This window comes from Bos grunniens, chromosome 9, assembly GCF_055505025.1.
Source record: "Bos grunniens cultivar Pamir isolate PY7600 chromosome 9, Bosgru_T2T1.0, whole genome shotgun sequence".
NCBI lineage: Eukaryota > Metazoa > Chordata > Mammalia > Artiodactyla > Bovidae > Bos > Bos grunniens.
Genome location: NC_141173.1, coordinates 90,119,453 through 90,136,280, shown reverse-complemented (window position 1 = coordinate 90,136,280; position 16,828 = coordinate 90,119,453). Strand labels below are relative to the sequence as shown.

General features: G+C 39.6%; 1 protein-coding gene across 23 annotated transcripts in view; it reads left to right on the top strand.

The window, feature by feature from the left end:
* Nucleotides 1–16,828, top strand: part of SYNE1 (spectrin repeat containing nuclear envelope protein 1) — a 500,805-nt gene that overhangs the window by 433,443 nt on the left and 50,534 nt on the right. For 22 of the 23 annotated variants that reach the window (XM_086318390.1, XM_086318389.1, XM_086318388.1 and 19 more), the window contains one exon: nt 16,177–16,339. In XM_086318390.1, the coding sequence (XP_086174516.1) occupies nt 16,177–16,339 (163 nt within the window). Of the gene's footprint in view, nt 1–8,377; nt 8,535–16,176; nt 16,340–16,828 lie in introns of those variants that run through there. The other variant, XM_086318398.1, reaches the window with a different exon arrangement.

Here is a 16,828-nt window from a genome sequence, read left to right as displayed (position 1 = left end):
TATGACTCAAAGATTGATTTGCATTGCCATGTAATCCAGTTAAAGTAGTCAATATTCTTTTCCAATTTTTAGTGCTTCAATGCTGTGGAATATGGGGCTGCATGAAATCAAAAATTTTTTTAATATAATTTAATCACAAGCAATTAGTTTAGTGTATGCCCAGCTGTTAGCCAACATTGTTTAAAATGAGCTAGGTGTTTACTCCTCAAAGTCATGCTTATTTATAACTTTTCTGTCTAGTTTTTGTTTGTTCATTTTTGTTTTGGGGGGTATTTTTGGCCATGTGATATGGCCTGTGGGATCTTAGTTCCCCTACCGGGAATTGAACCTTCACCCCTGCGTTAGAAGGGAAGAGTCTTAACCACTGGAGTGCTTAGAAGTCCTCTGTATAGTTTATTCAGTCAAGAATTTTTTAGATATTACTTAGTTTATTCTTCCAAAGACATATTAGTAAATTTGAATCAATTGAATACAGGGTATACGGGCTTCCTAGGTGGCCCAGTAAAGTATCCGCCTGTGATGCAGGAGACTCAAGAGACGTGGGTTCAATCCCTGGGTTGGGAAGATCCCCTAGGGTAGGAAATGGCAACCCACTCCAGTATTCTTGCCTGGAGAACCTCATGGACAGAGGAGCCTGGTGGGCTGCAGTCCATGGGGTTGCTAAGAGTCGGGCATGACTGATACACAGATGTAATACATATTGTCCATTTCTAATTGTCTCTTTCCAACACGGATGGTATGACATAATGACTGTTGGTTTGTCCTGAGGTTTAATGCCACGCTGAATTCATAGTTCTTGGAGTATCTCCTAAATGGCTCTCAGCCATCACATTTGCTTTCTTTCCATTGTTTGGTTTACTGGCATTTCGCTAGTGCACAGGCTAGATGCCCATCTCCCACACCCATCTTCAACCGTGACCTGCCAGTTGAAATACTAAGTTTCTAGGATTCAGTCTCATTCTGTCCGCCTCCCTCTTCCAAAAAAATTTTTTAACATTGATTCATTAAAGCAGAACATAACTTGTCTTTTGATATTTTTATGTTGTTTTGGTGCTTTTTGGGGAATAGAGAAGTTGTTATTGAAGATGATCATATTTTCAGGTGAACAGCTTTCCAGCTAACAGGAAATGGGGGGAAGAAAAGAAAGAAAGAAGATTCATAGATAATAACCTGTTATGTACGAATAGAATCCATAACTTTGAGTCAGCTTCCTATTACTAATTGATTAGCTAGCTTAGACCACTCTAAGTGCACAGTAGATGTGTTTTGCATTGAATTTTTCAACTGTTACCAAGCATTGTCAGCTTTTTAGATAACAAAAATTTTGCAGTTATTTTTAGGGCTCAATGGATAAGGTTCCAGTATGCTTTCTAGTCCTACTCAGTCCAACGTAACAGTGACTGGCTTACATGCTATTTAATGGCTATTTAAATGAGCTGAAATGGAATACAATTCATTTAGAATTTAATTTTAATTATGATCAGTTGCACAGGAACATTTCCAGTGCTCAGAAACCACACGAGGATAGTGGCTACCTTACTGGATACTGCAGACACAGAACATTTTCATCATCCTAGAAAGCTCTGTTGGTCAGTGCTAGCCTAGACAAAAGCATTTCTGAGCTTTCACCTTTAATTAAGAGTCAACATAATTAACAGTCATCAGTGTAACTGATAATTTCTGTAACACTGTCTTCAAGGAGTCTAGCTCTCATTTCTGAACCCTATGCAAAATCCCAAATGGCAGTTTTCCAGAGCCTGGACTGACAGAAAACATCCTGTAGCCTTAGTTGTTCAGAGCTTCTAATAAATAGAAAATGCTTTATTCAGTGTTTCCCATCTTGGTGTCTAGGAAGGTCAGATTCAAGTTGTTTACTCTGTTGTGATGACCTTTCTTTTTTTAGTTAACTGGACTCTCTAATAGAAAGATATTCTTCTTTCCCCACCAAACCTAAAATACTCATTACCAAAACAAAGCACACATTAGTTATGTGTTACTTTAATAATGACATTGTTAGTCCCCCAACTCTTTGAGATCCTATGGACAGTTGCCCTCCAGGCTCCTCTGTCCATGGGATTTCTCAGGCAAGAATACTGGAGTGGCTTGCCATTTCCTATCTGAGGGGATCTTTCCAAGCTAGGGATCAAACCCAGGTCTCCTGCATTGCAGGCGGATTCTTTACCATCCGAGTTACCAGGGAATCCAGTAAAGTTATTATTTTAATAATAGCTTTATTGAGATATAATTCACATACCATACAACTTATCTGTCAAAAGTATTCAATTCAGTGATTTTTTTTCACAGAACTCTGCATTTTCCATCATTGTTGTTGCTCAGTCACTAAGTTGTGTCCAACTCTTTGTGACCCCATGAACTGCAACACACCCGACAGTCCTTCTCTATCTCCGAGTTTGTTCAAATTCACATCCTTTGAGTCGGTGATGCCATCCAACCATCTCATCCTCTGTTGCTCGCTTCTCCTTTTGCCATCAATCTTTCCCAACATCAAGGTCTTTTCCAATGAATTGGCTCTTCGAATCAGGTAGCCAAAGGATTGAAGCTTCAACATCAGTCCTCCCAGTGAATATTCAGGGTTGATTTCATTTAGGATTGATTGGTTTGATTTCCTTGCTGTCGAAGGGACTCTCAAGAGTCTTCTCCAGCACCAAAGTTCCTAAGCATTAAATTCTTCAGCACTCAGCCTTCTTTACTGTCCAACTCTCACATATGTACATCACTACTGAAAAAAATCATAGACTATATGGACCTTTGTTGGCAAAGTAATGTCTCTGCTTTTTAATAGGAAATCTAGGTTTGTCATAGCTTTCCTTCCAAGGAGAAAGTGTCTTTTAATTTCATGCCTGTAGTCACCACCAGCAGTGATTTTAGAGCCCAAGAAAATAAAATCTCTCAGTAGTTCCATCTTTTCCCTTTCTATTTGCCATGAAGTGATGAAACAAGGTGCCATTATCTTAGTTCTTTGAATGATGAGTTTTAAGCCATCTTTTTCACTTCCTCATTCACCCTCAACAAGAGTCTCTTGAGTTCCTTTTCACTTTCTGCCACTAGAGTGGTATCATCTGCATATCTGAGGTTGTTGATATTTCTCCTGGCAATCTTAATTCCATTTTGTGATTCATCCAGCCTAGCATTTCACATGATGTACTCTGCACATAAGTTAAATAAACAGGACAGCAATATACAGCCTTGTCGTACTCCTCTCCCAATTTTGAACCAGTCCATTGTTCCATGTCCAGTTTTAACTGTTGCTTTTTGACCTGCATACAGATTTCTCAGGAGACAGGTGAGGTGGTCTGGTATTCCCATCTCTTTAAGAATTTTCCACAGTTTGTTATGATCCACACCATTAAAGGCTTTAATGTAGTCGATGAAGCAGAAGTAAATGTTTTTCTAGAATTCCCCTGATTTCTCTATGATCCAGCAGATGTTGGCAATTTGACCTCTGTTTCCTCTGCCTTTTCTAAACCCAGCTTGTACATCTGGAAGTTCTCAGTTCACATAATGCTGAAGCCCAGCTTGAAGGATTTTGAGCATAAGCTTACTAGCATGTAAAATGAGCACAATTGTTCGGTAGTTGGAACATTCTTTGGCACTGCCATTCTTTGAGATTAGAATGCAGACTGACCTTTTCCAGTCCTGTGGCCACTCATTCCTGAGTTTTCCAAATTTTCTTACATGTCAAATGCAGCATTTTTACAGCATTCTATTTTAGAAGTTTAAGTAGCGCAGCTGGAATTCCATCACCTCCACTAGCCTTGTTTGTAGTGATGCTTCCTAAGGCCCACTTGACTTCAGACTCCAGGATGTCTGGCTCTAGGTGAGTGACCACACCTTCATGGTTATCTGGGTCATTAAGATCATTTTTGTAAATTTCTTCTGTGTATTCTTACCACCTCTTCTTAAGCTCTTTTGTTTTTGTTAGGTCCATACTGTTTCTGTCCTTTATTGTGCCCATCCGTGCATGAAATGTTCCCTTGATATCTCCAATTTTCTAGAAGAGATCGCTAGTTTCCTTTTCTATTGTTTTCCTCTATTTCTTTGCACTGTTCATTTAAGAAGACCTTCTTATCTCTCCTTGCTGTTCTCTAGGACTCTGCATTCAGTTGGGTATATCTTTCCCTTTCTCCCTTACCTTTTGCTTCTCTTCTTTTTCAGCTATTTGTAAGGCCTCCACTTTGCTTTGCATTTCTTTTTCTTTGCAGTCATTTTGGTCACCTCCTTTACAATGTCATGAACCTCTGTCCATAGTTCTTCAGGCACTCTTTCTATCAGATCTCATCCCTTGAATCTATTTGTTGCCTCCACTGTATAATCATAAGGAATTTGATTTAGGTCATACCTGAATCACGTAGTGGTTTTTCCTACTTTCTTCAATTTAAGCCTGAATTTTACAATAAGGAGCTGAGCCACAGTCAGCTCCGGGTCTTGTTCTTGCTGACTATATAGAATTTCTCCATCTTTAACTGCAAAGAATATAGTCAGTCTCATTTTGGTATTGACCATCTGGTGATGTCCATGTGTAGAGACATCTCTTGTATTATTGGAAGAGGATGTTTGCTATGACCAATGTGTTCTCTTGACAAAACTCTTTGCCCTGCTTCATTTTGTACTCCAAGACCAAACTTGCCTGTTACTCCAGGTATCTTTGACTTCCTACTTTTGCATTCCAATCCCCTATGAAGAAAACGATGTTGTTTTTGGTGTCATTCTAGAAGGTCTTGTAGGTCTTCATAGAACCAGTCAACTTAAGCTTCTTCAGCATTTGTGTTTGGGGTACAGACTTGGATTACTTGTGGTACTGAATGATTTGCCTTGGAACCAAACTAAAATCGTTCTGTTGTTTTTGAGATTGCACCCAAGCACTGAATTTTGCACTCTTTTGTTGACTACGAGGGCCACATCATTTTTTCTAGGTGATTCCTGCCCATAGCAGAGAAGGCAATGGCACCCCACTCCAGTACTTTTGCCTGGAAAATTCCATGGACAGAGGAGCCTGGTAGGCTGCAGTCCATGGGGTCGCGACAAGTCGGACACGGCTGAGCGACTTCACTTTCACTTTTCACTTTCCTGCATTGGAGAAGGAAATGGCAACCTACTCCAGTGTTCTTGCCTGGAGAATCCCAGGGATGGGGGAACCTGGTGCGCTGCCCGTCTATGGGGTCGCACAGAGCTGGACACGACTAAACGACTTAGCAGCAGCAGCAGCTTGCCCATAGTAATAGATGTAATGGTCATCTGAATTAAATTCGCCTGTTCCCATCCATTTTAGTTTACTGATTCCTAAGATGTCGATGTTCACTCTTGCCATCTCCTGCTTGATCATGTCCACTTTATCATAATTCATGGATCTCAAAAACAGGAAAAACAAATACAATTTTTAAAAACTATGGTATGCCCCCTGTATACAAAAGTGTATGAAGTATTAATAGTTCCTCTGCATATTGCTACATGGCAGAAGCTGGCAAACTCTCTCAGGACTGGATTACTAAATGACTAATATTCAAGGCTTTGTGTGCTGAACAGCCTCTGACAAAGCCCTCTGCCAATAAATCCCAAAAGCAGCCTTAGGCAGTGTGTAGAGAAACACAGTAGATTTCAGTAACATCTTATTACCAAAGCAGGTAGCCAGGCATAGTTTCCAGACACCCCTCTGGGGATATAAAGATGAAGAAGAAAATGATTCCCCAAACATAAGAGTGATAAAGCAAGGATACAGGGCTCCTCACCTGAGAGCCTCTCCTCTTCTGTTTCATCTTCCTGCTCTCTCTCTCTCTGGACCGGCCAGCTCCTAATTCTTCATGTTCTTCCTTTTCTCCAGATTAGATCAAGCCCTTCTTATCTAGGCTTTCTGTATACAGTCCGTAGCAGTTCCCTTGTTTATAATAAATATCCCATTTTGAAGATTATTGAAAGTTTCTTTCTTCTGTTGAAATGTCAGTGTATCAAACTTGATGACCACAGTAACCCCAGAACCTAATGTAGTTCTTTGCATATAGTAGTCCCTCCAGTATTTTGTTGAGCTTCTCAGCCTGAGACACAGCATGTGAAAAGTACCCTACATACAGATAGTAATATAGCAGAGCCTGGGCTTGGGGCTTCACTTGCCTGAATTATAAAATGTTTCTGCTTCACCTGCACTGTGATATTTGATGAATTACTCATCCTCTCAGTACTTCAATTATATGGTGTAAAAGGCTATCAGGAGGATTAAATGAGGTGGTACCTGTAAACCACTTAGCACAGTGAAGCGCTCAGTCAATAAATGTCATCTCTCATCCTAGAGGGAGTTTAGAGGGTCATGGAGAATAAGGAGGGCTTTGCAAAGTTGAAGCAGCTGCCCCCACTAGGGATTTCAGTCCAGTGGGAGCTCTGCCCAAACTAGAAGAAGAAGAAAAAGAAAAAGTAATTCTTGGAATTTGTGGCTGGTATTACCTCATGGTGATCCATTCAGAAAAGTCAAGCCAGAATCAGAAATGCTTTGATGCAGCAAGCTCAGAAATGACACCATCCTAGTTGGTGGCTCAGAGGTTAAAGCATCTGCCTACAATGTGGGAGACCCGGGTTCGATCCCTGGGTCGGGAAGATCCCCTGGAGAAGGAGATGGCAACACACTCCAGTACCCTTGCCTGGAAAATCCCATGGACGGAGGAGCCTGGTAGGCTACAGTCCATGGGGTCGCAAAGAGTTGGACACGACTGAGCGACTTCACTTTCACTTAGCTTTAGTTCACCTTGCTTTGGCTGTGTGACCTAGGGCTTACTGTATAACCTCTCTGAGTCCCGGATTCCTCATTTTCAAAGTGTTCATTAAAAATAACTGCCACTTCTCCAGTGAGACAACACAGGGGAAAGGATCAGGTATACTATCATATACTATATGTGCCAATCTTATTCTTTTAGATCACTCCATAGTTTTATATAATGTGATTTATCTAATATTTTCCCTACGACGAAAATTTATATTATTGTCATTTTTTGCTACTACAATAACTGTGTCTGTAAAGCCTTGCCTTATATTTAGTTCATTGGAATAAATATATTGTGCTAAGAATAGTGAACATGGAAAAAAAATAACCCATGGAAAAACGCAAATATAGTAAAAGGGAATTAATCAGTTTTTTTTAATGTTGCTAGTAATCAAGAAAAAGCAAATTTACCTTCTATTATTGAATTACAACCAATATTTTCCATCTTGATGAAAATAATATATCAGTGAAGTGATTTTTTTATAAAGAATAAAAATATTATATCTTTAATAGCATTTTAAAAATAATTTTATTTTTAACGAAGTTTTCTGGATTTTTTTTTAACATAAAAATTCAGGTTTGTTTCTTTTATAGAGAAAATATATTACTATTTTTAAAGCAATCAACTCATATAACCAGAACCAAGTGCTTTGTTTTATATTAGTTAAAATTCATCATATTGGCCTTAAAAAAAAGCTTAGCAAATGTTTATTGCCCATTTATTTATTCATAAGTCATTTGTGCGTATGTACTTTAAAATCCTCAAAGGATTTAAAGCAGGCAGCATTGGTCACGTTTCTTTTTTTAATTATCAGTAATGAATCACTTGGGAGCTTATTTTCTTTAAAAGCTTAAATTATGAAGTTTATATAGAATCAGTGCAGAAAATTTAGAAATTCTTGCAATTCCAACCCCCCCCCAAGTTAACTGAAATTCCACAAAGCAAATGAACATATTTTTTTAATTACCTTAAAATGAACATGTTATTTTTGTCACTTTATATCATTATTTTTAAAAGGACAAAGTTTGAGGTAAGTGGAGAATAGTATTTCTTCATTCCTTTTCCTGCTCAAATTGTCTATTCAAAGGTGAAGACCATTCACTTTTCAGCAGAATTTCTTGCCCATCCCATCTTCCCAAACAACCCCTTAAACTCCTACTTACATCACTTAGCTGGCAAGCAAACTGAAGAAAAATAGAAGTTGCTCCTTTTTGCTACTACAGTTTGCTGTACTTGTGGCGGTTTTGCTTGTTTGTGTTTGGGTCATTTGTCTTTTCAAATATCTTTTCCAAATTAACAGACTGCCTGCTAGAAAAGGGGGAAGGTCCTTCCAGAATGGCGATGTGTCTGCAGCCAGTCTTATTTCTGCTCCCTTCTTTCTTTAGACCTGGAGCCTCCCCCTCCTTCCAGATTACCCTGAGCCTTTCCCCTTCTTACCCTCGTGGCCTACATTCCAGGAGATCAAGCCTGGCACATGTTAATGAATGTAGGTTTTATTTAGAAGCATGACCACTTGTCACTCACTGCTCAGTGTCATATTATCAGGCAGAGACTTACCAACATTTGTCTGGAGGGAGCATTTTCATACTTCCATACACAGACCAGGGAACCTTTCATCCCCGCGCAAGATTCAGCCTTTTGCTCTGCAAAGCTAACTTTTGCAAGTGGATACTTCATGGTGGTGGCGGAAGATTCTTGTGGCCCAAGGATGGCAGACGATGGCTGTGCGGATGCAGACCTCCCGGACTGTAACTGCAATGTCGCAAGGCAGGCACCTCCTTGAGTTTCTTCCCCTGGGCATAGCTTACTTGTTACGTGGGGGCGACAGGATGGATGCTGGCGTTTTAATCCATAATTGTTTTTGCCAGTGTGAAGTGGGGCTGACTGGTGTTAGGAGGTTGTTGGCCATGGACTCCCTAAGAGTTATTTGTTGGTTTTTCTTGTCCCTCTACTGGCCCGTGAAGCTAGGTGGAAAGGTTAATGGGCTTTGTCATGGCTCGGCATCCAGTTGTCTCTGGATTAGAATCGTCACATGAGGGGTATGGTTACAGTAGAGAGTCTGAGACACAGGAACGGGATTCAGAAAAAAGGTCCAGTGGAAAGAGCCTGTCAGTCCGTCATCTGTTATTTAAAGGACGGCTGCTGCTAAAACTAAAATTCAGTCATGGCCAGTTCACAGCTTTGTAACCAAAAGTGTTACCTTTATGAAATAAAATAATCTCTCATGCTTCAGCAGCCTGGAGGGTTGTGTGTGTGAGAGAAAGTCGTTTGTCTTTAGGTATGTCAGTAGGTTTTGGTCACTGACTAGTATAAAGGTTTTCAAACATATGTGCAAATGGGGAAATGCGTGTCTAAAATGGTAATTTAGTGCATAATGTAGATATTTACCTAATGATTTTTATTCAGTTAGAATAACATTACATCAGGAATTTTCACTTTATTTTTCAACATTTTTTTGGTACCATAACATCCCCCATATAAACCCCTATTGATGAATAGAATTTATTAATGGTACTTTTGGTTCTGATATATTGAGCACATGAATTTTTTGTTGGTTTTGGTGTATGTATTTACTAAATTTGTCTGAAGGAAAGTAGTGAGGTATATATGAAATGTGTATGTATATATGCATATATGTGTGTAGTCATGTGGCAATATTAAGAAGCCGTACAACTGGAATTGGTATTACAACCCTTCTCAAGAAAGATCAAATACTCAGGAAGCACAGGAGACTCTGAAAGAGGAACCAGGTGCAGGGACTTACAGATAGACCAGGTTTGCTAAACTTACCCAGACAAATGACATCTGTAAACACTTATTTTGAATTATAATCCTGGATGCTACCAAAAAGAATGTTGCTCAAACTTCTTACAGTGATAGATAAATAAAACTATTGTTGATACTTTAGTCAAAGTTGCCTTTAAAGAAATAATGGGGAAAAAAAAAGTGGGACATTTCTCTGAAAAAAGAATGATCCCTGTCCCACCAATATCAACTTTAATAGCTCGAAGGTGATATATGGGGACTTTATCCCCCACCTCCTCTCAGCTCACATCAGCACCCCTTCCCCCCTCAACACTTGCACACACAATGTATTTTGCTCTTTGTGGTAAAGTGCACTTTTTTAAAAATGGGAAGGGAGACCCACTTAAGCGTTCACCCTCCCTGACTATACTAAGATTTACACATTCATTTGAAAGAGGAACTTGTCCTTAATGGACTATATGAACAAGCATTTCCATGTCACGATGCCCTTCACATACTGCACCAACTGCTCTGACTACTGGAACTCCTTCAATACTATACAGGATTACTGATCTGTAAATTATTTGGCTACTGTAGGTAATATCCGGTGGAACAGTGTTTATTCATAGCCTTTGTGTCTTGGATCATTTTTGTAAGTGAATTTTGAACCAAGAAAATCAATTAATTTTTGTCCTTAACAAATATATCATTAGCAAATGATCTAGAAGAAAATTTAAGTATACATTTAATGTCAAATAAAATATGTTAACAAAATAAAAATATTTTAGTTAGAATACCAATTATTAATGTTTGCTTGTTTGCTTAGTCACTCATTTGTGTCCAATTCTTTGTGACTGGTTAGACAGTAGCCCACCAGACTCCTCTGTCCATGGGAATTTTCAGGCAAGAATACTAGAATGGGTTGCCATTTCCTTCTCCAGGGGATCTTCCTGACTCAAAGATTGAACCTGTATCTCCTGTGTCTTCCTGCATTTCAGGCAGATTCTTTACCCTCTGAGCCATCAGGGAAAGTAGATATTTAAATAGAACCCAGCTTTGTGCAAGGTACTGAGCTTAGTATGGCAGCCAAAAATGGAAAGAGAACACTCAGAGTGGAAATTCACAGTTCTAGCTTTCCAGAGAATTTCCCATGGGAAGGAAGAACATGGGCATAAATAACAACAGAGAGTTTGAACAAGAGTAAGAAGGAAGCAGGCCCTGAGTGAGGTACTCTCGAAGCCTTTCAGTTCAGTTCAGTCACTCAGTCGTGTCCGACTCTTTGCCACCCCATGAATTGCAGCACGCCAGGCCTCCCTGTCCATCACCAACTCGAAGCCTTTAGCTCCACACAAAAGCCTGATGCTGTTGTAAGTTTATTGTAAAGCCCCATCCCAAAGCATGGTCAGCATTCACATCCTACCAGATCTGAAGACAGGAAGCTGGTCCAGTGGGAGAGGTTCCTGGGAGGACGTTCTTCACTGGGGTAAAACCAGGACAGACATCTCAGATCAATGAGCCACTCTTCAGTCCTATTCCAGTGGCTTTATTGGTTGTAGACTGTCCTTTCCATATGGGACACTGAGGCAGGATGGCCAAGGTCATGTTAAACCCCAAGCCTGTGCCATGATCATTGTTGGTAGGATATGCACCCTGAACTTTATACCCAGTAGCTTCTCTAACTGACCTTCAGGTGAATTTTGTCTGACGTACGAGAGAAATGTGAGTGGGTTGTGTGTAAAAGTCCTTGGAATTATTGTTCAAGGCTAATGTTTTCAAATGCTCTCAAGACAGGTACAAATTATACTTAGAAGGCTAATTAGAGAAAGTCTTATCTTGAATGGAATTATAAGTCATGAGAAATATATTGTAATGCAAGTTTTCTGTTCCCTATCAGTTGAATATATTGCAGAATATGAATATAATTTTTAAATACACATTTTTTTAAACAATGTAAGGTAACATGCCTTTACACACTGAAAATGTTATTCACACATAAGGGGTTTTATTATAATTAATGAAATATAGATACTATCAAGAACTGAGCATAGTGAAAATCCTTTTAAGCATTCTAAAGGAAAAGTGAAGGTGTCATGACTAGATTTTCATTTGCAAGAGAAACATTGATTTACAGAAAATGTTAACAGAAGTGATGATATCTATTCTAAGCAATTAAAAGTGAATAAAAATTCTCAACATAGTTTGGTTATGAGAGTTTCTTCAGAAAGGTGGCTCCTGACTAGAGAAGCCTATCAGATTTATCTGGAGAGTCATGGAAGCGAGGAGGTGGGGAGAGAGTTAGCTTTGGCCTGTGTGGCAGGAAAACACCCTAAGTGACCAATTCTAGCTTGAGAATCTCTTCTTTACCATCTGGGAGTAATACGATAGAGAGATTTGGTCATTCTGAGTGAGGGTTATCCATCTTTGAGAACATTCTGTTGCAGATACCTACCTGAAACATATCACATCCCTAGAGTTGTTGTTGTTGCTGTTCCTTTGTTCTGCTCGGCATGCGGCATCTTAGCTTCCCAACCAGAGATCGAACTTGTGGCCCCTACAGTAGAATCAAGAGAATCTTAACCACTGTACTGCCAGAGAAATCCCTATCACATCTCTAGAGTTTTAAAAGACATACCGCTCTTGACATTTTTTCCAAGCAGATACTTCTTTGGTTGAGCCAGATTGACACCTTGGAAATGAAAGTATTTTGCTTATGGGCCATTTGTTTCTATTATAAGCAGTGTCAGTAAGGTGACCACATTTCCTGAACAAAAAAGTCTACAATATATTTTTTAAAAAGCTTATGGTCTAAAAGCAAAATTGAATTTCAAATAAGGGCTGCATCAGAAATCATTGATCATGTGCTCCCCTTCCCCATCCCCTTTCTTTTCAGAGCATTCCATGTACATACATGCAGCTGTGTCAGCCCATCAACAGGGGCTCAATAATGGTTTTTTGCTGCTATTACTTGATATTAACAGAGTTAAAAAGTACTATCTGTGTTCCTCCCAAACTCCTGCTCACACTCTGCCCTCACTGGGAAATTCCTTTCAAAACTCATTTATCTATCCATGCCCTTTTCCCCTTAACCCTGCTCCTATGCATCCTTGCTCCATCATCTATATTCATGTATCATTTTCTGCCTTTTTCTTCTGTCTTTGGCTCTTATCTCATGAGTTCCTTTTTCTCTGCCTAAAAACATTCTAAAGTGATTCCAGGCCTTCAACTGCATTAAACAGAACAAAAAATCAAATTTTTTCTTTTAGCCAGAGAATTCTACCTGTTTTGTACCATATTTACTCAACTCCCCTGCCTGCTTTCTTAAAATGACTAACAATCCTCTTTTATCATAAGGTATTTCTGAAGCCAGATGCCGCCCGTGTTCTGGTTCCACGGTGCTTGCTAAACTACTCATCTGGGGCCAGCAGACCTCTTCTAAAGGCTCTTTTTAGGCCTCATCATGCTGTCCTGCTCTGCCTTTGACTAAGCAGACCTGTGGTTCCACAATTTAGCAACACCTCAGGCTTGCTTCTTAAAAATGGAAATTCCCTGGCCATATCTCCTGAGGTTCTAGCTCCATAGGACAGTGTTGGGGTCTAGGGAGCTGCACTTTCATGAGGGAAACCGGGTGAACTCTAATGAAGAGGGCCTTTAGATCATATCCTGACCAACAGTTTCTTTTTTTAATTTTTTTCTTTTTTTTTTTTAATTTTAAGATAACTCTTAGTGACTCTAAAGTAATTTTGTAGCTAGTTTGTGTAACATAAAATTTGGAAACATGCAGACATATCCATTAAGCTGCACACTAATAAATATTTATCATCTTTTAAGATCACTTTACGTGGCACGCTGGGTTTCTAAACACCTGATAACCATGGCATGATACTGCTTTTTGTTTTTTAATTCTTCTTTTTTAATTAGTAAATTTACAATATTATGTTAGTTTCAAGTGTAAAGTGATTCACTTACATGTATATATGACACTACTTAAAAATTATTTCTAATTGAATGTACTTGATATACAACATTGTAATTCTAAGGTGTACAATGTGTTACTTTGATACATCGATAATTTATAAGGTGGCCGTTGTATTTGTCATATTTATCACAGTATGAAATTATAGTATGCTCTTGTTATTTATATTCATTTTACTATGCATTCAATCCATGTGGCTTATTACTGCTTGTGACAACTTTGTACCCTTAAGTACCATCAGTCTTATTCCCCAGTCCACAAGTTCTTTCTTGAAACTTTTCCTGCCTTTAGTTTTTTGCTACACTTACCTGCTTCACCTCCTTCCTTTCTAATTATTTTTTCTTTACCTATGATTCCTCCTCCTTTAACCTTTTAAAGTTCATTCTTCTTAGTCCATCCCCTTTCAGAATGAAACACATCCTTTCATTGAGCTTCAACTCTATGCCACAGTATGTAAATCAGTGCAATACATTCTGTTGTCTTTTCTGAACCTAAGAATTATTATTTCCAGACTCATCATATCCTAAACTTTGTGCCCCATTAATCCCTAGAGCTTGCTCCTCATCATGTATCCTCTGAGGTACCAGCATCCATCTAATCATTCAATTGGAAAAGACATCATTTCTAGCTCTTTCTGTCTCACATCATGAGGATTTGTGAATTTAGCAATCCAGTCCTTGCCTCTAACCCCCGCTGTTTGAAAGTAGGCTTTTGACGTAAACCACTTCAATTACTTTATTTACTTCCTAAACGGACTCTTCCAACAGCCTTGCCTCAAACTTCTGCACTCAAAATCAGAACTGATCTTAACAGTCCACAAATAGATCTTGGAAAAAGTTCTTATTAATCTTTAAAACTACAGACAAATTCATTATCATGTCACCATGGGAGTCTTATAATCTTACTCTCATCCACCCATCAGTCTTGTATCTTAGCACATCTCATCTCTTTTCCTTTTCTTTCCCCGTTCTTTCACCCCTAATCTCCTGGGTGCTGTGACACTCTTCGCCTTCAGAATCTCAAACTTTTCTTCTTTATGTTTCGGAAGCCAGAAGCATTCTGCTTGGCTTGTATCTGCCTCTCAAGATGCAGCTCACATATCATTTCTTCATTTTCTCTTTTTCATCAAAGTCTAAGCTCCTCAATGGCAAGGATGAAACTTTAATTGTCAGTGTTTATATAGCACTATACATGTTTGTAGGAGGAATAAAGAAATGAACAAGTGGTGAATGAATGAATAATTACTGAACATGGCAAGACAGAATTGATCACTCCTTATGTATTAGCCAGAAACCTGGTTCGTTTCTTTTGTTTAATTCTTACCATATTGTTATATTTCATTGCTTCCATGCCAGATTTCTGATCAGATTGTACATTACATTAAGAAAATAATCAAATCATTTATTTTGTCTTTCTGGCACCTTACTTCTAAAGTGTTCACATGTTATTGTTAGAGAAATGGCAATCTTAAAGAAATGAGTTTTTACTCCTTCCTGGAAAGAATGGGAAAACAGCATTTTGTTATGGTTGTTTTTTAGGCATGCCATGTAGTGAATACTGGGCTTCTTGTGGCAAAGCCATAAAGAATCAGGTTCAATCCTTGGGTTGGGAATATCCCCTGGAGTAGGAAGTGGCAACCCACTCCAGTATTCTTGCCTGGAAAATTCCATGGACAGAGGAGCCTGCTGGGCTACAGTCCAAAGGGTCGCAAAGAGTCGGACACAATTGAGCACGCGTGCCATCACTGCCATGGTGAGTAGTGGACCGAATTAGGCTCTGAAGGTAGAAGACTGGATAACAGTAGATCTGGCACCTGCCTTCTGCCATTTGACAATCCAGTAGGCCCTTAGTTACCTTTGACATGATCTGGCATCATGAAAACTCAAATTGCATGCTATGCTAAGTCACTTCAGTCGTGTCCGACTCTGTGTGACCCCAGAGATGGCACCACACCAGGCTCCCCCGTCCCTGGGATTCTCCAGGCAAGAACACTGGAGTGGGTTGCCATTTCCTTCTCCAGTGCATGAAAGTGAAAAATGAAAGTGAGGTCGCTCAGTCGTGTCCGACTCCTAGCGACCCCATGGACTGCAGCCCACCAGGCTCCTCCATCCATGGGATTTTCCAGGCAAGTGTACTGGAGTGGGGTGCCATTGCCTTCTTAAGTGTGTTTTCTTCTTTGAACTAAGTTTCTGCTACAGTGTTGCTGAAACACATCCCAGAGGAGCTGAAGTGATCGGAACCATGGAGATGTGATCTGTTTAGTGACAAATCATTGGAAATGTTAACTTTTTCTCCCAGTTATTCTTGGTAGAAGTATACATTATATTATTTGTGAAAGTACGTAGTATAGATTATATTATTGATGAAGTCACATGAGGTTTCTGTAACTGTTGTATCATTATAGTTGTGTTGAGGATAACCATGGCTAATATTCTTTTTAATGTTTCCCATGTACTGGCACCATCGTTATTCACCTAATTTGAATCTCATAAATACTGTGACTTCTTCTCTATTTTATAGACAAGCAAACAGAGACACAGAAGGGCTATGCCACCGCCCACAATCACACAGACAGTAGGTGGCTGAACCAGGTTGGACTCTGGGTTTAGACCCAGCTCTGGCTTCTGTTCCTGAGGGATGCATGAGTGAGGCCTCTCCCTGAAGTTGACATCTCTCCTTTTCTGCCTACAGGGTAAAGAAGCTGAAGGAGACTCTGGTTGCAGTACAACAGCTGGATAAGAACATGAGCAGTCTGAGGACGTGGTTAGCCCACATCGAGTCAGAGCTGGCCAAACCCATCGTCTACGATTCCTGTGACTCAGAAGAAATACAGAAAAAGCTTAACGAGCAGCAGGTAAAGTGTAAAACAATAGAAGGAAAGAATCAATAGGTTCTTGAAAATTGGTCCTTCTGGGCAGAATAGAGACATGAGTGTGAGATGGTGAATTGGGATGGGAAATCTGGAAGAAGCTGGGCAGGATTGGTGAGAAAGGGGAGGCACTGGCTAGACAGGTGTTTGGGGCAAATACATTCCATCTCCTCGCAGAGTTGACTCTTTTTAAAAAAAAAATATGTATTTACTTGTGCTGGGTCTTAGTTGCAGCATGTGGAACCTTTAGTTGTAACATGTGGGATCTAGTTCCCTGACCAGGGATCGAAGCCAGGCCCCCCTGCACACAGAGTTTTAGCCACTAGAAAACCAGGGAAGTCCTCACAAAGTTGACTCTTAAGTAGATCTACCATCATAGGGTTAATGTCACCGGTCCTCCAAGAAGCCATCCTAAGGTGGAAGCTTGGGTTGAGCTGCAGTGATATATCCAGAACAGTGCTAACAGCTTTGTTT